The sequence below is a fragment of the Anser brachyrhynchus genome (genome assembly GCF_964034855.1).
Source record: "Anser brachyrhynchus genome assembly, contig: SCAFFOLD_339, whole genome shotgun sequence".
Lineage (NCBI taxonomy): Eukaryota > Metazoa > Chordata > Aves > Anseriformes > Anatidae > Anser > Anser brachyrhynchus.
In genome coordinates this window covers 6,826-31,934 of record NW_027664120.1, presented here as the reverse complement: position 1 = coordinate 31,934, position 25,109 = coordinate 6,826, and the positions used below count along the sequence as shown (strand labels likewise).

Genomic DNA, 25,109 nt, shown 5'->3' with positions numbered 1-25,109 from the left:
ATCCCGCCTCAAGACAGATCTCCGGATGAGATTCCTAAGTAGTTGTTTAACCCTCCACAAAATCTGAAGCGCATTCAGGAGACATAACAACAAGAGCAGGCTGGTCTGAGTATCCCAAGGATATTCAACATCTCGGAGAACCACCGTAACTAGCTCGGGGGATAAGAGGGTGGTGGTGAAGGAGAAAGGGAGAGTGAACAGGTAGGGAAACATGTCTTCCCCTGTCCCCTTCACAGATTGGCTCCCTGACGAAAACAGGCAATAGGTGTAATTGCTAATAGTTTCCGAGATATGGGTTCCAAAGTATAGAGTTGACGTCAGTGCTGAGTACAAATACCAGGTTAAAGTCGTGACCAGATATTTCATCATTTCATAAGCCACTGTTACACCGCACAGTACCATAACAATCTTAAACCAGGGCCCGGAAAGGATAAACAGTGCAACAGGGAGCACATACAGAAAGTAACGCACCATAAAACTCAATTTGGAATACAGGTACAGCAGACTGGAGATTAAGGCAATCAACATCGTGACTAGCAACTATTAAGCAGGTCCAATACTTATACCAATTTTAGTTTAACACACTCTGGTCAGATTTGTCGATATCTCAACCCTTCGGGCCCCACGTTGGGCGCCAAAAGGACTGTTGTGGTTTAACCCGGCTGGCAGCTAAACACCACACAGCCGTTCGCTCACCCTCCCCCCTCCCTCTCTGGGATGGGGGAGAGAAACGGGAAAGTGAAGCCGGTGAGTTGAGATAAAGACAGTTTATTAAGACAGGAAAATAATAATAACAATAATAATAATAATAGTGATAATGGTAATAGTATTAACAATAATAATGTGTAAGAAAACAAGTGATGCACAATGCAATTGCTCACCACCCGCTGACCGATGCCCAGCCTATCCCCGAGCAGCCGGCCCCCCCACCCCGGCCAGCCACCCCTATATATTGTTTAGCATGACGTCAGATGGTATGGAATACCCCTTTGGCCAGTTTGGGTCAGCTGTCCTGGGTCTGTCCCCTCCCAGCTCCTGCTGCACCCCCAGCCTGCTCGCTGGCAGGACAGAGCAAGAAGCCGAAAAGTCCTTGGCCTGGTGTAAACACTGCTCTGCAACAATTAAAACATCAGCATGTTATCAGCGCTCTTCTCATCCTAATCCAAAACATAGCACCCTACCAGCTACTATGAGCTACTTAACTCTGTCCTAACTGGAACCAGGACAACTTGGAACTGGGGCTAGGCACACAGTAGCAAGTCAACTTCTTTCGCATCGCAGGATGGTAAAATAAAAACAGGAGGTGGTGACAGGGCTACAGCCGCTGTCTTACAGCTTCCCAGTGCACAGCTCTCAGTCCTTACCAAACCAGTAAGGACCAATTCACAGTTGAAGTCAATGAGACAGAAGCACATCATGAGCTTAAGGATATGGAGAAATAGTCACTCCTGCAGATTGCTTTCCAATAGGCAACAGAGAATCCAGGAGAGTAACTTAAACACAAGTCACCCTTTTTACCATTTTTCCTCCTGCAGAAAAATAAGCTGACGGATTTGCTCGCAGGTAGGGCACATCTGCATTACCACTCCCATCTCAAAGCGGTGCCAAGGATGGAGCGCGAAGGGAAGGCGAAGGGAAGTCAGCAACACTCAGTACATTCATGGATCAGGTTTAATCCTGTGCTGTCAAAAAAAGGCAATTGATGGGTCAGTAAGACCAGAGCCACATTAGATTTTAGACCTAGTGAGATCTAGCCCATCATTCCTTCCCATCTACCCCACGCATGGCATTTGAGACTTGCACAGAAAATAAAACCAAACTCCTCACCAAAGAGAATTATCCGAGGGTAGTGGCCTTCCCTTTCCCGATCTCCACCCCAGCCCCGAGCAGAGGAGCTCATCAAGAGATCAGGTTCCCCCCAGGGCTGGCAGCTTTGCTGCTCTGCCCAAGGAATTCATCTTGCGAGGGGAAACTCTCCATATTACATGAAGATGAAGAATGTACACAAGGGGAGGAAGGCAGAAGATTTGGCAATGGACTTCAGACGTTACAGCCTCACGTCAGACAGTGGCCACCCTGTAGCCTGAAGGATGGGAGAAGACACCAAAAAAGACAAATATATGTATATGTTTCAATCACAAGCCCAGGGCAGGGAGGAAAGGACTGATCCAGCAGCAGGTCTCAGCAAGAAGCAGGAATGAGTTTCTGTGCAACACAAGTGCTTTGGGGAGAGGAGAACTGGATTAAACTCACCCTGGAAATGACCAAAGCGATACGTACAGAGAAAGCAAGATCTTTTATCCGTTCCCTCTGTGTGCAGTTACTCCTCTTCAGAGCCACTCGCTATCCCACAGGACCACAGAAGCTTGTATCACTTAATGCATCACTTGTAAGCACCCAGTGACGATAACATGAAAACCCATCCCATCCGACAGAATCGTCTGGTGACAGTGAATTCTCCAACCCTCCCTCAGCCCCGAGTTAAGAAATGCGGCAGTCCTTTTATTAAAAATCAGGATACAGTTCAACACGACGCCAGTGTTTACACCCAATCTCTCTAGTAGTTCCAGGGTTGCTGTTGTTTTACGCATCATTAGCAACCAAAGGAGTCAGTAGCATAAAGATATCAGTTCACTCGCTCATTTCAAAACAACAAAAAAATGAATGCCCCTATGCTTCCAAGAAAACACTGTCCGTGATCAGGTTGTTTTCTGTTGGCCTTGGTCTAAGAAGCAAGAGTTTTCAACATCATCTTGCAGGCAGACCTTATCTTCCTAAGAGCAATTGTTCTGTTTGCTTTCTCTCACAGGGCAGGTCTCCACGAAGCCTGACAGCACTAATAAAATAACCCTAAAAGAAATCCCAGTTGATTTTTCCTGTGATTTTCTAGAATATCAGAACTCTTTGAAAGCTGTTTGATTACTTGAGTTGAAACTAAAGTGTGCGGGGAAGGACCTTGATTCACGCAATTTGGCAAAAAGATCACGAGTTGTCCAACAGCTGCAAGAAGCACACACAGGCTTTCTCTTTGCTCCCTGGAAGCATCCAGCGGTGCTGCCGGAGGGCTGCATGGTCCTGCCCTCGTTCCCCTTCCAGTTGTTTTAGCTGTTCCGATTGCTGCTGCCTGCTTCCTTCCCTCCTCAAGTCATCCGAAGCAGAGAGCAGCCTCAGTGCTGGAAGAGCAGCTTGGCAGAAGCAGGAAGAGTCCAGCCAGCAGAAGATTTAATTTATTAAGATAAACATGGTCTAAAGGCTCCACATTATCTTTAAAAATAAACACAGTAAGAAATACAAGAACAAACTGGCTTTGCTACGGGTAGGTCAGGTTCAGATGTTCTCAGAAGATCTTCCCAGCCATAAAATATACCCTTCCCCTACCGTGCCCATCAAGGAGGATGGAAAGACAGTTCACTACGCAAGATCAGCAGCGTACCTGTTGCGTGCCCTCCCACATTCAGCAAACGATACATCTGCTACCCTTCAAGGCAGATCAAAGTTTTAAGAACACCCCTGTGAAGGAGGAGCAGGAGGGGACAGGGACAGGTAATTCGGTTTCTGTAGGGAACATCTAAAAGGCTTGACACGACGGCTGTGCTGGCTCCCCCGCTTTAATGGCTGTTCTTTGCTGCTTCTTTAGCAGCAATAATCAGAGGAGTGAGACTAGAAAGAGGCTTTGCAATTTTCAGGAACTGGTGCTAGGAAGAGGAAAAAGGAAAAAAAAAGGTTACATTTCTCAGAACACGTCCCAAAAGCCTGGTGTTTACACAAAATATCAGGACCTAGACCTGTATGAACTCCAACAACCTCCAAGCAGGTGAAACAAAAAAGACACGATGAGCAAGAAAGTTCACCGTGACTTTTGGGCCTCACCTGAACTGATAAAGAGCTTTGCACCCAACACATCCTAATTTCTCCAAAGTTTATACACTCCCAAGACCAAGCAAGTTCTCCCAGGAAATAAATTCATGCAAAATCTGCAGGGAAATTCTTTGTGGAAGGGAGGTGTAAGTAAAAGCAACCTGTGCAGTTCCAAAACATTGCACAGGGCTTCCTGAAGCAATCATCTCTCCATTCTTTCTTTCCTGTCACCACAGATCTGCTGAAAACATTGCCTTGGCCTTCTAAAGCTATTAGAAATTTTCAGAACAGCTGGGACTGAGGAGCACAGCAGGGAATTCACAACAGGACCAGTCAGGCCATCTCCTATACCAGGTGCTCTGTTCTGTTAAACAATATGGATTATCCAGCATGCAACAAGCAGTAGGTGGTGTCACAAAGTGCTTCTTGCAGGACATGTGGAGTTTGTTTCGGGGACAAGGTTTAAAACACAACATCTGGAACAGAGGAAGGAGTTTTCCCTGTGTTCAAGGTTAAGTGGAAAGCTTGCAATACTCCAGCCTCGCAGAGGAAGTCTAGCTTGAGGACAGAGACTGACACAAGACAGCTAATCAGACGAGTGAAGGCCTGAAGCCCACAAGCTGTTCTGAAAACCCAAAATAATTAAGTCCCCCAGGACTTCTGAGCACCAGAAGGGATCAACCACCCAATCTGAACACACTTCAGAGGTGGAAAAATCCGAGGCCAAAAGGTAAAGGCAGGCAGAAATGCTGCAGTCCCAATGTTCTCCTGCCCCAAGGGACACAGCACTGCTGCTCTCTGATACTCTGGAGTTGGCAAGTCCAGGAGAAAAAGTCAGCTTTCATCTACTGCCATTCTTTCTGCCGCTGATTAATGCTTCTTTAGAGTCTCAGAAAGGCAGCAGCACTCCCAAAGCTGAACCCAGTAAACAAACTAAAGGAAAGAAAGGAACACCAAAAAAGAGACAACTGTCTCACAGGTGAGGTCTGAGGGCCCCATCATCACAGATTTATTTTACAAAGAGCTGAAGAACATTTTCCACCCCCGTGGGAGGTTTGACAAAAGGAAACACATGAACACTCCTCATCTGTGTTGGTAAAAAGCCTGGCAGCTTCGTCCTTCACTTTCACCAGGAGTCCAGACAAAGACACCAGGTTTTCAGTGAAATAACTGAGGATTTCTCACAAGCTTGGTTCCATCACCTCTGCAGGAAGAGCTGTATCTGGCAAAATGTGTTCACGCCAAACTGCTGCAGTTAATGCAAGACGTGCCCCTTCCAAAAAGCTTTGGGAACTCTCCCCCAGAAGGGCAACAACCAGAGCATTCGATAGCTGGAAGCCCTCCTGTTATCCAAATGGGAACAAGCATGGCCAGACCGCAACACCACAGCCAGATGTTAGGGTGAGCTGCGTGCAGAAGCCACGGGAATTAAGGGGCTCAGCAGTTGGCAGGCTCGGGGCACGGCAATTATTTGAGGTTGGTTACAGAACACGCTGCACAGCTGCTGCCAGTAGCAAGTACAGCACAAAAAGGAAAGTACTCTGTAAACGCTTCGGTATGGATTTGGGGTTTTTTGGTTGGTTCGTTTTGGGTTTTTTTGTTCGTTTCTTCATGGTAAATCATCTCTGCTGTGCTTGTGACTTCAGATGACGCAGTATTTAAGACCCCAAATGACATTTCTCCACATGCCTATTCTCACTCTAGAATGCTTAATTCCGTCCTGTTCCCCAGCACTTACCTGGAGCAGCTCTTTTGCAGAACCTCTTTTTTCCACGTCCATTTCAAGACAGCGATTTAAGAAGTCTCGGAATATGGGTGAAAGCTTTTCTGGATTCTGCAGTTCCGGAGTCCCGTTAGTAGCAATGAGATACAGGGCCTAAAGCAAAGCAAGCACCAAAGAAACAGGAGGTTACGAAGGTCAGACTCCAGCTGCGGTTCACAGAGGCACCCATTTTTCCTCTCCCTCCCCACAGTTCAATGGGGAAAAACAAAACCAAAACAAAAACCCTTATCAGGGTGACGAAGAAATGCTTAAGTTTCAGCAAAGAGAAGAGCTGCCGGCCTTATTTTTATGTGGATGGGATCCAATCCTTTCTTGCTTTACCCTCGTAATCTGGGTTTGGATCCTGCAGCCCTCTCAAGGGATTAAGAGGACAAAACCAGCAGTCCAGACGGTGTTTACATAGGGAAGTTGGCTGGCACAGCTCTGCCAGTGCTCGACTCCTGCAATAACTATATCCTCATGGGAAGGTACCCCTGAATAATCAGGAGGCTTTGTTCTCTCGATACTTTGCCCAATTGCACAAGGCCTCAAAAGTCAATACTCTAAAGATGCAGTTGGTCCCTTACAAAAGATGGCCAGTAGGTTCTCAAGCAGCACTTAACACCCTACAGAAACGAGTGGAGTCGTTTTGCTGCTGCTTGCGAATGAAGAATTTTCTAAGAATCAGGAAATTCAGAATTCATCCACTGCAAAATTTTATTCTTAAAAGAAAATCGCTAGATGCCTTTTAAAAGGAAACAGACATCTGGCAGAGGCCTTTTGAGCTCATCGCTCAACACATCTCAAGGTAGAGGTCTGATAGCCTGGGAACTGCAACAAGTTAAGTTAAATGAGAGCAAAGCACCCCGTTGCTTAGCCATCCTCATTTAACTCCACACCAACATTTTCCTTTCGCATTTCTTCACTGCTGCACTTCTCTCCCAAAATCACCTCCAGTCAAAGAGGTGGAAACAAGTTAAACAGAACTGTTCTAGATCCCTTCGTCCTGTTTAGCTTAGGAAAAAAAGCCATAAAACTGGCTTACACCAAGAACAGCTGCATTCTTACAAACTGACAGAATTTCCCCTTTCATTAAAGAATACGAAGGGAAAGACACCAGCGGGGGCAAAGCCTGACTAAAGGCTTGTTAAACCTGGAGCTTTACTGGGAGCATGCCAAGAAGAACAATGCACCAGCAAGAAAAAGCCCTGTTTGTAAAAGAGTAATGTGGTATTCTTCGAATTCAAGGACAGCTCTCTTCCCCACTCACAAGGATTTAAGAAGCCAGGCACTCTGGGGCCAGAAGGTGCCCCTGTCAGCCTCTCCAGAAGGGGGGGAATTATGGATGCACCACATGATTAACTCAGACCCTACCTGAAGGTCTGCAACAGGAAGAGCCTGTGCCCTCTGCCACCCAGAACCAGCCATGGCTTCTAACTTAAATGACCACAATCTTCTCACTACAGCATCCAAGGAGACGTGTAGCTGCATGTGATGAAACCACAGCGGAGGTTCACCTGCCTCCTCCAGAGCCTAGGTTAACCAGCAGGCTCAGCGAAGGCCTGAGGGCAAAAAAAGGCACTCGCTTACTCTCAGGGGGTTTTCATTGAGGTAGGGGGGTTCTCCTTCGATCATCTCGATGGCCATTATCCCCAGTGACCAGATGTCCACTTTGGGCCCGGAGGCTTTTCGTGTCACCACTTCAGGCGCCATCCAGTACGGGGTCCCCACCACGGTGCTGCGCTTGCTCTGTTCGGGAGCGATCTCGGCGCGGAAGCCAAAGTCAGCTGGAAAAGCAAAGAAGGAGGGAAGAAAAAGTTAGAAATCAGCAGGTTTCTCCAAAAACAACACGTACTGATGCCACAGCTGTGGTACAAGCTAGCCTGTTGCACTGCCTGCTACATTGCTGCTGCAAAGGAGGCCTGGTTTTGTGGTTAACAAGGTGTTCAGGAGTAAGCTTCTAAATCTGACTCGCTGAGGCCATCAACATCACAGAGCTGCTCACTTGTCGATGTGAAGGCTGGTGATCAGTAAAGAGCTGTACATGGATGCTGTGAAACGTGGCACTGCAGCATTTTGCAGCTGTAATACACTGTGTAACACATGCTCTCAAGCCTGTTCCTGGGTCTGTGAAAACAGAAAGCAATGCCCAGTCTGTCCCCCCTCCACCCACACCCACCAGTATTATCTGGTCGTATTTTCAGTCCCACAGATATTATTTCCCCAGAAGATGTACCACATCTCAAAAACGATTTGCTTTCTAGAGCAAATACTGTGTTCAGAATAAATTTAAGTACCTAATTTGGTACTTATTATTTTCTTTGAGAAGACAGAAAGCTGGAGAGCCTTCCTGTGGAAATTGCTTGGCCCTGTCTTATTTGCATTTGACTTTCCAAAAGATCACAGAATCATAGAATCATAGAAAAATTAAGGTTGGAAAAGCCCTCCAAGATCACCTGGTCCAACCATCCCCCTACGAACAATGTCACCCACGGAACCACGGCCCCAAGCACCACGTCCAACCTTGCCTTGAACACCCCCAGGGACAGGGACTCCACCACCTCCCTGGGCAACGCGTCCCAGTGCCTGACCGCTCTTGCTGAGAAGAAAAGTCTCCTAATTGTTTTAATTGGTGAAGAGTAGCGCTCTTTGTTCAGTTCTTTGTTTTGATTGTTGAAGAGTAGGGGCATGACGTTTCCATTTTTCCACTCACCAGTGACATCGCCCGACTGCCAGGACTTTTCAACTCTGATGGAGAGAGGCTTGGCAACCCCATCAGCCAGTTCCCTCAGGACCCTGGGATTCATGTCATCAGGTCCCATAGACCTGGACCTGTTTACATTCAGCAGGTGGTCTCGAACCTGCTCTGCACTTACAGTCGGTGGGACTTTGCTCCCCCAGCCTCCACCTACGGGTTCAGGGAAATGAAAGACTTGGGAAGCCCATCTACCAGCGCAGACGGAGGCAAAGAAGTTGCTGAGTACCTCAGCCTTCTCCGTGTCTGTCGTTACCAATTACTCAGCTATAGAAACTCACTCCTAGTATAAGAAATTAGACACCTCTAATCGCTTACACACTACTACACACTGGGTTTGTAAGATTAAATGCTTTCTAGCTGAACAGATTGCAACTTCCCCTCCACCCACCTCCATCACCCAAGTACCTGCAGTATTTTCAAGACTCGACGGATCACAAACGGAGAAAGGCTTGTCACCCTCCACCTAAAAACCCAGCTTTCTAGACTGGAGGTGCATTAAAATCCTGTTACTTCACACAACACAAACAGATGGCCCAAGGCTAAATGAACACCAAATCTCATTGCACGTCTGTTAGCAGTTCACAGGGATTTATGCTTGCCAATCTCCATTGAAACAGATGCCACAAAAATACCTACAGCAGCATTTCTACACACCCTCCACCACCACAGCACCAAGCATCTCAAGCACCCATCTCCCCACCAGGCCTGTCCCGTAGCAGGGAAGAAGCCTGGGTTGATAACTAAAGTCACCACCAGCGCTCTTCCCCTCATACTTAGTTTGACGGAGCCGTCCATGCCCAGCAGGATGTTGTCACTCTTGATGTCTCTGTGAATAACTTGGTTCGAGTGGAGGAATTCCAGAGCCTGGAGACACTGAAAAAAGAAAGGACGAGGTTCTTACTGTGCATTAAGTACATTTAGCCAGCTATGGACTCTAACAATGTGCATTTTGAGTAGCACGGGCTTAGCTTTTTAGAGCCTTTTCTATATCCAGTATGTGCAGGGCTACAGAGACATCCCCACTGGGACCAGCAGGAGGACAGGTTAGCCCTGAAGAAAACAGGCGTAACCGCAAGGATTCCAGCCCCATTTTGCAGTCCTCACTCTAGGGTGAAAGCTAACAGGAGCATGCCACCACCTCCCCAGTGAAATCCATCCTCTGAGAAGATGACTGCAGCAGTAGAGAAGCTGTAGACAGCTCCTCCAGCAGAATACATCAGAGAAAGCCCTGTCCCCTTCCTCCTCACAGCTCGCCCAGGCTGTGGGTGCAGCTTTACCTCTCGGCACACAGCTGCGATTTGTCCTTCGTCCATGCAGGTCTCTGTCACAACATCTGTTAGGGAGCCTCCTGCCAAGTACTCCATGACGACCCAGAGCTCTTCTCCTACAAGGTAGCTGAAGTGCCAAAAACAGCTTTTAGAACAAGCAAATATGAGCATGTCACCGTTTCCTGAGTCAGAACGCACTGGGTTTTAAAGCTATCTTAGAAGTGCAGGGAACCATGAGGCTTGAACAGAATATTGAAATGTACTGGGGCACCAGGTACTCATGGCAACTTCTGTGTGTTGGAGGATCTGACCACAACCTGAAAGAGCAGACAAAGGGTGAGTGCAGAAAGCTGAGGAGAAAACAGGGCTGAGGTGATGGAAGAGCAGGTTCAAAGTTTCCTGCCCACAAAAGCAAGGCTGATTTCTTCTGCCATGGGAAGGGCCCAGGCTAAGAAAGAGACAAGCTCACAATTCCTTCCAACACTGGGAGAGAGAGGAAAGAGATACCAGGAAAGGACGGGGTCCAAGCATGCATCCCTAAACAGCTGGTGCACAGCATGATTTTTCAAGGGCTCTTGCACTGAAAAAGGTGGCTGTGGGCTGTTCTGACACCACTGGCATCCTCCTACCCGAAGCAACGGCCTACCCTTGCCCAGGCACACGGACAGTCCTGGGTGGTTGCCCACGTACAACTTTTCAGGTCTTTTTCAAGAACACCATTTTTTAAGCATCGTGCATTTGAAAAATCTCATCTGTAGGAAGCCTGTAGGAAGATAAATAGGAAAAAGCTGAGATGAGGGTGACTTTTCACATCCATTTGGGATATTGTTCTCTGCTGGGAGCACGTGTGCTCATGCCTAGAAGCAGAAGACCTGGGTTGAAGGCACCAGCATTAACTCATGTAAAAAAAAATCATCACCAACCACTTCTGCCTTCTTGGGCCCATCCTGAAAAAAAATCAACACAACCTTTCACAACAGATACATCAGGATGACACATTCCCGAAGGAAGGAACCATCAGCTTGAAAACCATAAACCCCACCTTCACAGCTTATCTGCCCCGTTTTGTAAGGAGCAGACGGATGAGTCGAGAGAGGCGGCAGAGAATCAAATTGCAAGCTTCTGCCTGCTGGCAGGAGAATTCATCAAGAAGTCGACACATACAAGCTGGGAGTTGGGGTTACTGGGAAGCGCAGTTCCGTAACAGTGGCTATCACCTAAAATGAGGGTTTGTGGGGTTTGTTAGGTTAACGAGGGTTCCTCTTCCAAAAGAAACCCCGAGGCAGAACTTTGCTCTGCCTCACGCTGGGCATCCTCTAACTTTAGGTGCCTACATTTAGAAACAGGTCTCTGAGGGCCTCTTTCACACGGGAGAAAAACACAGGCAGGACCAGAAGGTAATTCAGCACAAGTGGCTGCTTGTCTGTGCAGGGTCACTGTCTTCAGATACGCATGCTTCTACACTCAGCAATAAAAGTACAGCTGAGTTAGGGCTTAAGCTTCCCAGCACACCTTTGTGCCACACAGGGCAGCAGAGAACTGCCTGAATCCTAAATGCCCCATTTGCACGGTGGTGTTTGGGGGCCTGTGAGCCAGCCAGACCTCTTAACATCTAGTAAGACCTCGTAACTACTAGGAAGTAGGTAAGAGAGGTAAAGGCAGGTAAGAGACACTGGAAACCCTTGCATAAGGCCAGGAGCTGAGGCAGAGGGATGGGAGGGCTGGTTTATACTGGTGAGCATCTTGCAGCTTCCAGTAGGTACTCAGAAGGGGGGGAGTACCTGTCTGCACTGTCAAAAAAGAACCACAAAAAAGGAAACAGGTCCCACAGCGGCCAGCACATCCTTCCTTCTGTGACAGCAGTAGGTGGAAGCCAGCAAGCAGCGCTCAAACACCAGCTTCACTCAGCACTCAGGAAACCAGCAGGCACATTAGGGCAGGCAGGAGGGATGCAGCTGCCCAGCAGCAAGATCCTGCGCTTGCAAAGCCCCACAATAGGCACAAGAACCCCCAGCGTTCACCCTCGTTGCTGTTCTGTCCATTTGCTGCACTCGAACAAAAGCTAATCCCCCTGAAAAAGCTTAGTGAGAGAAAGTCGAGGACGAAAGAAGCGGCTCTTGTTGCTGGAAGTTTAAACAAGACAGCAGGACGTGCAGCTACCCTACAGCTGGGATGTATTGGCTAGACAAGGCATGTGCATGTACACGGGGATGTTCTCTCTAAAGGAAGAACATGCATCTCAAACAGTTTTCCCAAAACAAAGCCTCTGATCAGCCTGGAGAAATACACACTTTCAGCCCACATGCAATCCTTAAATGTTCTTTTCTGCTTTGCTCATTTTGCACAGGTAATTTCTGCCGTTTCTAAGAGTGCCCAGCACCACTTTCCCTGCACAAACGCACCCCTTCCTCAAAATTTCACCAGCAGGCTTTGTCCTTTCGGTAAGGCAGCTCTTTACATCCGTACTTATAACATGGAACACAGCACCATATAAATTCAGCACCACAGTGGATGCTGCAGCATGAGAAGTACTTTTTTTAGCTAGGACATCAGAGGAAGATGTTAAGGCAACAGTTGATAGGCTTTTGATATCCATGCAGAGCAAGCGAGTGTCCAAATTCTCTCTCTCCGATTCCCAGAAGAGATTCTGGGTCACATCCCTCCGTTCCATCTTCAGAAGATGAGCTGCCAAGATTAAAGTCTGAAGCTCACCATCTAGGCACAGTTTTCCCTACAAATACCCAAACCTGTAGTTAATCAAGACTGCTTGTTTCTGACGAGGGCAGCAGGCTGGAAACCCTGCTGCAGCTCCACTGCAACTAGCTTGAGCATAAGGTGAATGATCCAGGCTTGACACGATGCATCAGTGTTAAAATGATGCTGAATTCAATTCACCGTACAACACTTTTGCCCTGTTTAGCTTCCAGCACATCCCAGATCTCCATGCTGACAGTCTGCGACTGTTTTCTGGAAGTCAAACAGGGGAGGTGCAAGCATTTCTTCTGCTTTCAAAGGCAGCTCCCTACCCCCACAGAAGCACATTCACCACTTGTTCCTTCTGAAGCAGACAACCTCCAAAGAGCTGACAACTGCAGCACTGCTGCCATCACCCTTATGCAGAGCCTCAGTATCCTACGGGGCAGAACTCGCAGTCACATTTGTTTGCAGACTTACTTTTTACTGCCTTGAGCTATACAGCGAATACAGCATTCGTGGCTGCAGAAAGGACATGCAGGGATTCAAGGAGTCATCCCACATGGATGTAACGCATCTAAGCATGTGTTCAGGTCCACAAAACCCAGCTCCAAGCAAGGAATAAGCCCGTTCTCTCTATCTCCCAAAGGGTTATTCCACTCTGTGCCACCTCTCCTTTCCTCCCTTACACACACCCTCAAGAAAACAGCCTCGCTTAGTTATGTGTCACGCATCCTTCAGCCTTACCACTGCTATGCTACAACACAGAAGACCTCAGTGGACAGCCACAGGGACACGATTACCATCTAAACATTGAAGGGTTACTCCTCTGCAAGCAGAACGTTAGTATTGCTCAGGGAGGAGGAAAGAAGAGGAAGAGGAAAACAAATAACACAGTTCAAGGTATTCCCATTTCTCCTGTAGCATCCGGAAGGAAATGGCTTGTCGGGTGAAATTTGGCAGAGCGCCTTGGAAAATGGAGTCCTGACAGCATGCTGCTAATGCCATTGCTGTCAGCATCTCTAAAGAGAGCCTAAATACTCCATTAATACCAATTCAGACACTTGTTTCTCCTAGGATATAGATGGAGACCACTAAGCGACCCACACCCCAACCTTGCCACATCCATTAAGCAATGCAAGATCGTCCTAGATCTACATTAAGCTGAGATGGATCACTTAAGACAGTGGCAAGGAAGTGTTTTCCAGAGCCCCTCGGTGAACCCTTCAAATCACGACGTACCTGTCCAAGTAGTTGACGATGTTGGGGTTTTTGTTTTCCCTCATTACCAGGATTTCATTGATAATCACTTCTTTCTTGGGCTGCTGCTGCAAATTCATCTGTTTGGTTGCAACCTGCAGGGAAGGAAATGCAAGAAGTAGAGCATTACTACAAGAGTCCCCTAGAAACCTGCCAGCACCAACGTCAATCATTTTAATCCCCCATTGAAATAAAGGGGAAAGCCACTTATTCATCATCGGTTACTCAGCAATTTAGCAATTCCTGCAGCCAGTCCATTTCTACTCTGGCTGATGCCAAAAAGGACAAGGGGAATTACTGTTTTCATACTGGATCTTTACATCACTGCTGGACAGCCAACTCTACATTTTTTTTGCAAGAAAGAAGTGATACCTTTACTCTAGTATGGACTGGTACATCAAAGACTTCTTATTCCTTAAATGATTCTTATTAACTTTATTTTGAATCAGAAAGGAGAAAAAGGGATTTTATTCAAAGGATGAAGTGTGGATACAGACAGAAACAAGCCCCAACACAGCTGCAGCCTCCCTCATAGATGGGCTCCTGCTGTGGACACCAGCAGTTCATTATCTCCCACACCCAGGTTGGATCCACAAAACTCATCTTGAGTCAGGGGAGAGAGATGTGCCAGGCTGGTTCCCTGCTCTGAGGAGTGCTCCTCACTTCAGTATAAAGCTCTCCTTTCCTCTCAAACAGCCAAAAGGGACGAGTCTGTCCTTGTCCAGGATGGTTTGGCAAACAATCACATTTACTACTACATCATAACCTGTGAACACCTTCCAGAGAGCACCAGTTTTAATCCAATCTACTCCAATCCAATCTTATCCATGTAACAGTCATCTCCACTGCAACTAAATCATCAATCTAATGTCAACAAACTCGAATTTCCTCAGCCTTTCCTATCGCTTGGCCAACTCTCTTAAGATGTAAGGGTTGAAGAAAAGCAGAAGTCATTGAGAGATGTCATTGTGTGTGAGACTGTCTGCCCTGGACACCTGATCCCAACTGCTTTTGACCAGAAGCAGGATGCAGTTGCATAAACAAAGGTGCCACCTGAGACGTCCAGGATATTTGAGATAGTTATGCAGGGCTAGTGGAGAGGACACAGGATTTGTTAAAGACTGGTGTCCTTTGGGAACAGCAGCAGGAGGCCAGCTGAAGCATCACAAAGGGCATGAACACCCCAAATAAACCACACCTGTGGGAAACCCAAAAGATTTTGTGTCTCCTTCTCCCCATCCTCCTCCCCTAGAGTCTGCAAAAGGGAGGAGAAGCTGACACTTTCTCTTAACCTTTGCCAGTGCATTAGCCCTGATTCCCATCCTCAGGGGATGAAGCTCTTCTGGGTTGTAGGAGACTGAAATTGGACTAATGCTAAAAGCTGCTGAGCTGGCATGAGCGGAGTAGGGATTGAATTCTCACTCCAGTAACCCCACCAGCCAAAGGGATCTGATTTACTTGCCCTCAGCACCTGCTAATTAACAGTGCACTTACAACAAGTTTGCCAAAAAAAAAAGGGAAAAAAAAGATACAACTTCCCCAAAGGAGACATGTTACATCAAACAGATAGCTTGATACCAAACCTCAGGTCTTGGCTTCCTTCCTTCCTACGGGAAATGTTAAGTCTTAATAAAAGTTTATACAAAACTGCACAGACTGCCAGGAAAACCCATGTGAAAACCATTTCACGTATGGAATATTTTCCACTGATTGCCACACAATACTTCAAGAAACCAGTTGTTTTTTTCAAAGAACCTCCTTTCAAACAAGCCTCTTACCTGGAACGAGAGGCGGACTGTTTTCCACTGATCTCCCCAGAGTACAGGTAATATGAAGAGGGCTGTGATAGAGAAGCCCAGGACAAGAAAAGTCCCAATCTGGGGAGATACAAAGGACATTAATAAGCTTTGGCATTTCTGCATAGGGTGTGCAATCTAGTTGCCTAACAGGCTTCTTTAATCAGCTTGGACTCAATACATTCGGGATGCACAAGCTTGGCTGTGCCACTTCATAGACAAAGAGATCTAATGGGACTAAAACCAGACCCACAGTGCTATAAATTGGATTTTCTGCATGGCAAAACTGATTTTACAAGTTAAGTACCTAACCTGAGTCAGCCCTCAAGGCTCCCTCTCTAGTCACGGGAGAAAGAGAGGAATTTACAGAGGTGATCCATTTCCACTTGCTTTATGATAAGGGATGCCTCTCTCTGTCTGTTGATGCAGATGGAGCCTAGATGAACAACTATCGTTAAATTCTGTAGTTGGCTGAACTCAGAAACACCAAGTTAAACCCAAAAGAGACATCAGCACAGCTTCCTTATGCTGAGTTGCTTTGGAAGAGGCTTCAGCAACTGCAAACATTTCTGTAGTTCAGAAATAAGAATTTAATCTTTAACTAAAAAAAAGTGAAGGGGTAGCTCATTCTGTGCTGTGGCTTCTTGCCCAGGTTGGTACCAAGCAGTTATGATGGCAGGCTCTTCTTGGAACCTTATTTGTCTGCTGAGAACTAAACACGAGTAGAAATTGGACCAAGGCCCTAACCAGTCTTCAGGGAGATCCTACAGATCAGCATCCTAATAATCAGTCCCTAATCTCTTCCACATAGGGATGCAGCGTTGGTGTTTTCCACAAATTGCTCTACAGCTTTCTGGATCTTCTGGAAGCCCATTTTTGATAGTAAAATTGATCGTTTCCACTGTGTAAATGAAGAAACAGAGGATCGAGTATTTTGACATTCAACTATTCCACTCCACTGCAAGATTTGCAATCTTATTACGCTTTCCCCTAAGCTTCATGGCTCTTTTTTTAAAAGCCTCACCTGGCTTTCAAGAAGTTCTTAAGAAAGGTGGTTTCTAAAGCATCATTTTGCAGCAACAGCTCTCTGAGGAGTTGTTTCTATGCCTTCCAAACTCCACGTGGCTTTTCCAAAACCACCCCAAGACGAAAAGACACGGGGCACCAGAATGCCTTGGAAAAGCCAGGTTTCTGTTCTGCAGAGGAAGCGGCCACTGTTTTTAAAGCTGTTGGGTCCTGCTACAGGGACTTACGCTGTGCTCCTCATGGAAACTTTGCCTTTGTCTACATGCAACCACATGTAGACATGTTAAATGCAGACATCCTCACCTCAGTGAGTCACCACGGGCTCCTTTTAGAGCCAGTGGGGAAAAAAGGTACTTTGGGTGTGATTCACCTCATCTCAATTTAAGTGTCTATGACCAGCTGGATGATTTGCATCCTCAGAGGGTTCATTTCCCTCATCTGACCGCACAGGGAGCTTGGGGTGATTAGCTCACTTGGAGATATCATTAGTATGGATATTTAAAGCCTCCTAAGATTAACCTCCTCCCTCTCTCCTATGATCTAAGCTGTTTTGCACGCAGGGAAACACCACAGGCTGATGGTTTAAAGCATGGTTAGGGTTACCAGAAAACCCTCTCCCCACCTTGTGACTCCAGTGCAGGTACAGCTGCTGACCTTCTGCAAGCAAACACATCGCTAGGACCTGGGAAAGCAAGAAGAGATTATTTGCATCCTGGTACAAAATGACAAAATGAGGCATTTCTAGAATTATTTTTGTATAGGGAAGTCACTTTACTCTAGGCCTTTCTGCACAATGGCAAGGCAGGACAGGTGGATGGAGAGAAGCGGTTATTGCTACAGTAAATACATTCCTGAAATGGCCAAGCACTCACCAAAACTGCCTTGTAGGGTCAAAACCTCCTCATGGGTGACAGATAGTTGAGCATTTTGGGGTACACACTTTGTGACTGCACTCTGATAGATAGAATATGGCCTGGGCCAGCAGCCATGACATGAAAAATAGAGCAGCAACCTTACTTTTTTTCTATGTATTTGTTGTCACTAAAGGCACATCATCCATGGGGGACAGCTCAGGGAATAAAAGTCTCAAAAAAAAAACAAAAACACAAAACAAACAAACAAACAAACAGAGCAGAGAGCAAAGGAAGGCACACAGTGACAGTAATTGCAAGAAATGCAAGAAATGCACGTCTCAGAACATGGAAAACTGCCTTGGAGATTCAAAACCTCTGGTTTGTATTAGGTTAATTTTTAATCCCCAGCTGTGGCCCTATGGCTGGTGTGTTCCTTTCCCTGCTGGCAGGTTGGAGCCCTTGGGGATCAGGGTCCCTTAAGGACAGCAAAAACCCCAGCCAGGGCAGGGGACAACCTGAGATGCCCTGAACACCAAGTAAAGGATGAGGAAAACCAGTCCGTGGCTCTTCTGGAGACTAGCTTCAGGTTGTCACAGACAACTGATGAACCTGGTGACAAGTTTCACCAGCCCAGGTGCCTTGTGATGAGTTTCACCAGCCCAGATGCCTTGCTGCTGTGCAAACCTGTGAGGGTTTAGAGAAAAAACATCTGTTAGCAGTCATCAGTGCTCCACTGAGATGATAATTTATAATCCAGGTCCTTGCAGACTGTAACACAGTGGGACTGTGTGAAAGCAGGACAAAGAGATTTAGGGCAATAATGTGTTGGGAAGGGGAGCTGTTCTCCTGAAACCCAACTATAAAGGAATGTAAGGTGTTTCTGACCCAGCTACAAATACCCTCTCCTTCCAGGATGATGCTGATTTGAGGCAAGATAAGCTCAGCAGAGAATACAGATCAGCCTTTAAGGGCTACTTGACATGTCAGCCTCCTTTAATTGAATCCTACACCTAGGACATGATGAGTAACCGCGGGAGCAGTTCACAGAGAACTGAATTACTGCTGAAGATCTTAAACCAGGCACATTTAAATAAGCCATTTTAGAAAAATGAAGGGAAAAGACACTTTCAAAATCTCCCCTTTTCGGCAAGCAATGTTACGAAGACTTGGTCCTTGCCTAAGGTGCATCCAAACACCTACTTCAGAGGCCGTGCTCAACTAGACTCTCCCCTGCTACTCCTGTGTAACTTTCTTACAAAAGATGCAGCATATTTGGGGATGCCATTGGAGGAAAAGCTCGTTTTTATGGATAGAGGTAACAGCTCATTACCAGCTTACAAGAAGTATAATCACCAATTTTCATCCCCGGATGGTGAAGGAGGAACTCTCGCAGTTGCTCCACTGGTCAGTGGAGGAGAACACGTCTTGATGGACCGGTGAGATGATGTGATGTGGACAAGATCTGTCCTCTGTGTGCTCTGGCTCCTCAAAAGCTGCCTCAGGACCTGTCTGATCTGCTCTTCCATGGAGAGCAGCTGTGTTTAGCAGTGTCTCACACAGTTCCACCTACAGCAAGACTTCTTCAGGCCAAAGGACAACCACCACCAGCAGGTCTGGCTCCTCCAAACTGCTCCTACACATACCCTGGGATTCACTGCAATGGGGGCTTGACAGCACAAGCCAGGTTTCTACATTCACTTTCTGGCAAAAAAAAATGCAGGCTTTCAGAGCTTCCATGATACCCCAGTCCCTCAGGGATGAAGGCTTGAGGTCACTCTTTGGACTTCACTACCAACGTACAATTTTGAGTCGTCTTCTTAGTGTATGAATGCAGAGGCCCCAGCACATCTGAACCCCTTTACATTATACAGTCACGAGTTACCTCCCCAAAACCCCTTGGAATGAATGTGTTTAACTGCAGAGAGGCAAATATCATCTTCTGTGTTTGAAAGACTGAACAAGAAAGTATTTTTCTTCTCCCCTGAGCCTGAACTGTCCTACAACAAGACCCCGCAGCTTAACCTTTTAGCTCTAATGGGGATGAGAAGATTGCCTTGGGAGTGATAACAATTAAATTAATTGAAACTGATTGTCTGAAGAAAATAACCCTGATGCGTGCAGGCGGAGAGAGCCTTTGCACAGACAGCAAGTGCTTTGTCGTGCAGCACTTTGTTCAGCCACTGGTGGCTGCTGGGCAGAAGAGTGTTTGCTTCAGTAGTTCACAATAAGGACGTGGAAGGAGGCCTCGGTGAACCCTTTGTGGGTTTTCCAGAGCCCCTCGGTGAACCCTTCAAATCACGACGTACCTGTCCAAGTAGCTGACGATGTTGGGGTTTTTGTTTTCCCTCATTACCAGGATTTCATTGATAATCACTTCTTTCTTGGGCTGCTGCTGCAAATTCACCTGCCCCGTTTTGTAAGGAGCAGACGGATGAGTCGAGAGAGGCGGCAGAGAATCAAATTGCAAGCTTCTGCCTGCTGGCAGGAGAATTCATCAAGAAGTCGACACATACAAGCTGGGAGTTGGGGTTACTGGGAAGCGCAGTTCCGTAACAGTGGCTATCACCTAAAATGAGGGTTTGTGGGGTTTGTTAGGTTAACGAGGGTTCCTCTTCCAAAAGAAACCCCGAGGCAGAACTTTGCTCTGCCTCACGCTGGGCATCCTCTAACTTTAGGTGCCTACATTTAGAAACAGGTCTCTGAGGGCCTCTTTCACACGGGAGAAAAACACAGGCAGGACCAGAAGGTAATTCAGCACAAGTGGCTGCTTGTCTGTGCAGGGTCACTGTCTTCAGATACGCATGCTTCTACACTCAGCAATAAAAGTACAGCTGAGTTAGGGCTTAAGCTTCCCAGCACACCTTTGTGCCACACAGGGCAGCAGAGAACTGCCTGAATCCTAAATGCCCCATTTGCACGGTGGTGTTTGGGGGCCTGTGAGCCAGCCAGACCTCTTAACATCTAGTAAGACCTCGTAACTACTAGGAAGTAGGTAAGAGAGGTAAAGGCAGGTAAGAGACACTGGAAACCCTTGCATAAGGCCAGGAGCTGAGGCAGAGGGATGGGAGGGCTGGTTTATACTGGTGAGCATCTTGCAGCTTCCAGTAGGTACTCAGAAGGGGGGGAGTACCTGTCTGCACTGTCAAAAAAGAACCACAAAAAAGGAAACAGGTCCCACAGCGGCCAGCACATCCTTCCTTCTGTGACAGCAGTAGGTGGAAGCCAGCAAGCAGCGCTCAAACACCAGCTTCACTCAGCACTCAGGAAACCAGCAGGCACATTAGGGCAGGCAGGAGGGATGCAGCTGCCCAGCAGCAAGATCCTGCGCTTGCAAAGCCCCACAATAGGCACAAGAACCCCCAGCGTTCACCCTCGTTGCTGTTCTGTCCATTTGCTGCACTCGAACAAAAGCTAATCCCCCTGAAAAAGCTTAGTGAGAGAAAGTCGAGGACAAAAGAAGCGGCTCTTGTTGCTGGAAGTTTAAACAAGACAGCAGGACGTGCAGCTACCCTACAGCTGGGATGTATTGGCTAGACAAGGCATGTGCATGTACACGGGGATGTTCTCTCTAAAGGAAGAACATGCATCTCAAACAGTTTTCCCAAAACAAAGCCTCTGATCAGCCTGGAGAAATACACACTTTCAGCCCACATGCAATCCTTAAATGTTCTTTTCTGCTTTGCTCATTTTGCACAGGTAATTTCTGCCGTTTCTAAGAGTGCCCAGCACCACTTTCCCTGCACAAACACACCCCTTCCTCAAAATTTCACCAGCAGGCTTTGTCCTTTCGGTAAGGCAGCTCTTTACATCCGTGCTTATAACATGGAACACAGCACCATATAAATTCAGCATCACAATGGATGCTGCAGCATGAGAAGTACTTTTTTTAGCTAGGACATCAGAGGAAGATGTTAAGGCAACAGTTGATAGGCTTTTGATATCCATGCAGAGCAAGCGAGTGTCCAAATTCTCTCTCTCCGATTCCCAGAAGAGATTCTGGGTCACATCCCTCCGTTCCATCTTCAGAAGATGAGCTGCCAAGATTAAAGTCTGAAGCTCACCATCTAGGCACAGTTTTCCCTACAAATACCCAAACCTGTAGTTAATCAAGACTGCTTGTTTCTGACGAGGGCAGCAGGCTGGAAACCCTGCTGCAGCTCCACTGCAACTAGCTTGAGCATAAGGTGAATGATCCAGGCTTGACACGATGCATCAGTGTCTATCCTAGTGTCTATCAGGACTATTCCACTCTGTGCCACCTCTCCTTTCCTCCCTTACACACACCCTCAAGAAAGCAGCCTCGCTTAGTTATGTGTCACGCATCCTTCAGCCTTACCACTGCTATGCTACAACACAGAAGACCTCAGTGGACAGCCACAGGGACACGATTACCATCTGAACATTGAAGGGTTACTCCTCTGCAAGCAGAACGTTAGTATTGCTCAGGGAGAAGGAAAGAAGAGGAAGAGGAAAACAAATAACACAGTTCAAGGTATTCCCATTTCTCCTGTAGCATCCGGAAGGAAATGGCTTGTCGGGTGAAATTTGGCAGAGCGCCTTGGAAAATGGAGTCCTGACAGCATGCTGCTAATGCCATTGCTGTCAGCATCTCTAAAGAGAGCCTAAATACTCCATTAATACCAATTCAGACACTTGTTTCTCCTAGGATATAGATGGAGACCACTAAGCGACCCACACCCCAACCTTGCCACATCCATTAAGCAATGCAAGATCGTCCTAGATCTACATTAAGCTGAGATGGATCACTTAAGACAGTGGCAAGGAAGTGTTTTCCAGAGCCCCTCGGTGAACCCTTCAAATCACGACGTACCTGTCCAAGTAGTTGACGATGTTGGGGTTTTTGTTTTCCCTCATTACCAGGATTTCATTGATAATCACTTCTTTCTTGGGCTGCTGCTGCAAATTCATCTGTTTGATTGCAACCTGCAGGGAAGGAAATGCAAGAAGTAGAGCATTACTACAAGAGTCCCCTAGAAACCTGCCAGCACCAACGTCAATCATTTTAATCCCCCATTGAAATAAAGGGGAAAGCCACTTATTCATCATCGGTTACTCAGCAATTTAGCAATTCCTGCAGCCAGTCCATTTCTACTCTTGCTGGATATTTGATGCCAAAAAGGACAAGGGGAATTACTGTTTTCATACTGGATCTTTACATCACTGCTGGACAGCCAACTCCACATTATTTTTGGCAAGAGAGCAGTGATACCTTTACTCTAGTATGGACTGGTACATCAAAGACTTCGTATTCCCTAAATGATTCTTATTAATTTTATTTTAAATCAGATGCTTCTTTAGGTTTGAATGTTTTTTTTCTTTGTTTTGTTTTTTTTTTTTTACTCTTGTGCTTCTAGAAATCTACAGCAGGGCAGGTGTGCAGGGAGGAGGAGGTAAATAGCATAGCCTACGTCTGGTTCTTCAAAGTGACAATTCTATTTCTTCCCATCACAGCAAGACCTAGGGGGAAAGAAGCACTGATATTTATATAAAAGGATGAAAATACATGAATTGGATCGCAGTCATACCAAAGAGAAATAGGGGCAGGTTCATTAGTTGCGGCCCTGTGATTTAATAGCTTATAAAAAATCATATAAATCAATAAGAGCATAGCATATAAAAATTCATGCGTAATTTCTTTACCTCCAAACCGTAAATCAAGGGGTTGTAAGAACGGCCGTATTTCCTCCTTCCCGGTGGCACCTACAATAGTAGTTTTCCTTTCCCCTATCTTACCACTTAATCTATTGAGTACTGAATATGTGGCCCCTGTATGAATTAAAAATTTTACTTCCTTATTTCCTATTTGAATTTTTACTAAGGGCTCTTTAGTTTCTGCTACCGGATCTCTCTCGTGTTCTCTCCCTTGAATTACTGCTAATAAGTTCTGTTGTTGCCTTTTTGTCGTTTCCTTTTCTCTGTTATTATACGCTTTCCAGGCTATTTCCAACAGCCTATCCAAATTTCTCAAATCTGCACCTTCCAACTTTTGCAATTTCTTCCTAATATCCTCTCGGGCTTGTCCCAGGAAAATGAGCGCCAATTGAGCTTTAGCTTGCTCAGTCTCTACGTCTAAATCTGTATATTTCTTAGCGGTTTCTTTCAATCTCTCTAAAAAGGCGGAAGGCGATTCCGCTTTTTCTTGCCTGACATTATACAATTTTGACCAATTTATGGTCCGGGGCATGGCATTCTGTACCCCGACTTGTACCCAATCTCGGTATCTCTTCAGCCTCCTTATTCCAACCCCCGTGTTATAATCCCATTGGGGATCCTCAGCGGGGAAGTTTTGATCTAGATTTCCAAGCACTAATCCATTTCGTATACCTTCTCGGGCTCTCTCTCTGGCTGCCCGCAATACCATGTCTTTTTCTGTCGAGTCCATCAAAGTATCCAGGATCACCTGGAGATCATCCCAATCGGGATTTTGGGTTTTAATTATCATTTTCATTACCCTGGCTACTTTATCTGGGTTTTCCCTGTAGGTGCCGGCTGCTTGTTTCCATGTCATTAAGTCCCCAGCTGAAAAAGGCACCTTAACATATACCGGTCCTTCTGTCCCCCCTCCTTGCCTGAGGGGAGCGATTATTTTCCCTCTCTGTTCATTTATAGTTTCTGCTGCCCTTCGCTGTTGCCGGGTCCTATGTGACGCGGGGAGGCTAAAGTCGGGGATTCTCCATCACTACTGCTATCTTCCTTTTCTCTTTTCCCTCCCTGTCCCGGCTCTCCCGGCGGAGCCGACGGCGCAACTTCCAGATCAATATTTCCATTATTCATTTCCCATAATACTTATTATTCTCTATTGCCTGATGCTGTATACGGCGTCCCTCCCTAGTACACGCACAACAACGTTCCTCAGTTGAAACCTCAAGCACCGTTATTCCACAAGCACGCCGCCATTCAGGCTCTCGGCGCAAATAAAAGAATAATTCCACGTACGGCAGTTCATCATATTTTCCTTCCCGCTTGCAAAATAGCATCAATTGTAAAATCGTATTATATTGCAATGTTCCATTCTCAGGCCAAGTTTCTCGGTCCTCTAGTTTATACTGGGGCCACCAAATATTACGATAATCAATCAGCTTTCCTTTCCGCAGTTCTTGACCAAAACCTCCCTCCTTCCAATGTGCTAGCAAACGCCCCAGTGGGGATGTCCGCGGGATAGGTACATCTTTTCCCAGAATTCCTTTAATCTTTTTCGTTTTGAGCTTATGGTACAAACCCAGAAGCTGCCGGAGCAGCAGCGGAGCGGAGCAGCAGGACCGACCCTCGCGGGGCGGCCGCCGCCGCCGGTCTGAGGGGGCCCGGGGGGAGCCCGCGCCTTACGGGGGGGAGGCGCCACGCGGGCCCCGCGCGCTCCTTCCTCGCTCCCCCTCCCCTCCCCGCCGGGCGAGCCCATTCGGCACCCTGCTGGGGGGGGGGTCGGTTCCCGATCCCCCCAAATTTTACCCCCCCCGTTTTTTCCCCCCCTCCCCGCCGGACTCACCCCCCCGTCCGCGAGCCCAGCCGCCGCCTGCTGCCGCCGCCGCTCCGGCTGCTGCAACCCCGCGGCCCGCACTGCGCATGCGCGCGGCCCTCCCGGCCATAGAGACGGGGCTCGGCGGGCAGAGCGTCGCCCGCCGCCATCTTGGGAAGGGGGCGAGCGGCTGCCATGGCAACGGCGCGGCGAGAAGCGCCGGCTTGTATGCAAATGAGCGTAATGAGGACAATTAACGGCACGGCAAGGCCCTCGTTAATCCTCCGCCCCCCCCACGCCCAGATCATGAAAGTTTATGCAAATCACCACAGGTGCGGGACGCTTTTACCTATGAAAAC

At 47.1% G+C, this 25,109-nt stretch overlaps 2 protein-coding genes across 7 annotated transcripts; both read right to left on the bottom strand.

The window, feature by feature from the left end:
- Positions 1 to 2,481: 2,481 nt before the first annotated feature.
- LOC308186240 (serine/threonine-protein kinase PAK 1-like) lies at positions 2,482 to 19,677 on the bottom strand. 5 transcript variants are annotated; one of them, XM_080608359.1, is made up of 10 exons: positions 17,295 to 19,677; positions 17,045 to 17,104; positions 15,379 to 15,477; positions 13,583 to 13,695; positions 9,656 to 9,773; positions 9,152 to 9,251; positions 7,211 to 7,407; positions 6,995 to 7,105; positions 5,597 to 5,734; positions 2,482 to 3,695 (listed from the first exon to the last, which is right to left on the bottom strand). In XM_080608359.1, exons 2-10 carry the CDS (start codon positions 17,093 to 17,095, stop codon positions 3,609 to 3,611), a joined length of 1,014 nt encoding a protein of 337 aa, XP_080464485.1. In that variant the 5' UTR covers positions 17,096 to 17,104; positions 17,295 to 19,677; the 3' UTR covers positions 2,482 to 3,608. The 5 variants fall into 5 exon arrangements, with proteins under 5 accessions (XP_080464485.1, XP_080464486.1, XP_080464487.1 ...); XM_080608360.1 differs by having other exon boundaries at positions 17,792 to 19,677; XM_080608361.1 differs by having other exon boundaries at positions 19,583 to 19,676.
- Positions 17,515 to 25,107, bottom strand: LOC308186246 (uncharacterized protein). 2 transcript variants are annotated; one of them, XM_080608381.1, is made up of 4 exons: positions 24,781 to 25,078; positions 22,938 to 22,998; positions 22,108 to 22,220; positions 17,515 to 17,960 (listed from the first exon to the last, which is right to left on the bottom strand). In XM_080608381.1, exons 1-4 carry the CDS (start codon positions 25,056 to 25,058, stop codon positions 17,867 to 17,869), a joined length of 546 nt encoding a protein of 181 aa, XP_080464507.1. In that variant the 5' UTR covers positions 25,059 to 25,078; the 3' UTR covers positions 17,515 to 17,866. The 2 variants fall into 2 exon arrangements, with proteins under 2 accessions (XP_080464507.1, XP_080464506.1); XM_080608380.1 differs by lacking the exon at positions 17,515 to 17,960 and adding an exon at positions 20,743 to 21,310 and having other exon boundaries at positions 24,781 to 25,107.
- Positions 25,108 to 25,109: the final 2 nt, after the last annotated feature.

What these genes read in the sequence shown, in the direction of transcription:
- LOC308186240 (XM_080608358.1), bottom strand. Translation starts at nt 17,161, where the DNA reads ATGCCTCATTTTGTCATTTTGTACCAGGATGCAAATAATCTCTTCTTG. An exon ending in TCGCAGCTGTGTGCCGAGAG is followed by an intron (nt 9,252 to 9,655) that starts GTAAAGCTGCAC and finishes TTCTTTTTTCAG; the next exon opens with TGTCTCCAGGCTCTGGAATT. An exon ending in GGACGGCTCCGTCAAACTAA is followed by an intron (nt 7,408 to 9,151) that starts GTATGAGGGGAA and finishes TTGCTTTTCCAG; the next exon opens with CTGACTTTGGCTTCCGCGCC.
- LOC308186246 (XM_080608380.1), bottom strand. Translation starts at nt 25,058, where the DNA reads ATGATCTGGGCGTGGGGGGGGCGGAGGATTAACGAGGGCCTTGCCGTG. An exon ending in CTGGGCTCGCGGACGGGGGG is followed by an intron (nt 22,999 to 24,780) that starts GTGAGTCCGGCG and finishes ACTACTATTGTA; the next exon opens with GGTGCCACCGGGAAGGAGGA. An exon ending in ATCGTCAACTACTTGGACAG is followed by an intron (nt 21,311 to 22,107) that starts GTACGTCGTGAT and finishes TAATCTTGGCAG; the next exon opens with CTCATCTTCTGAAGATGGAA.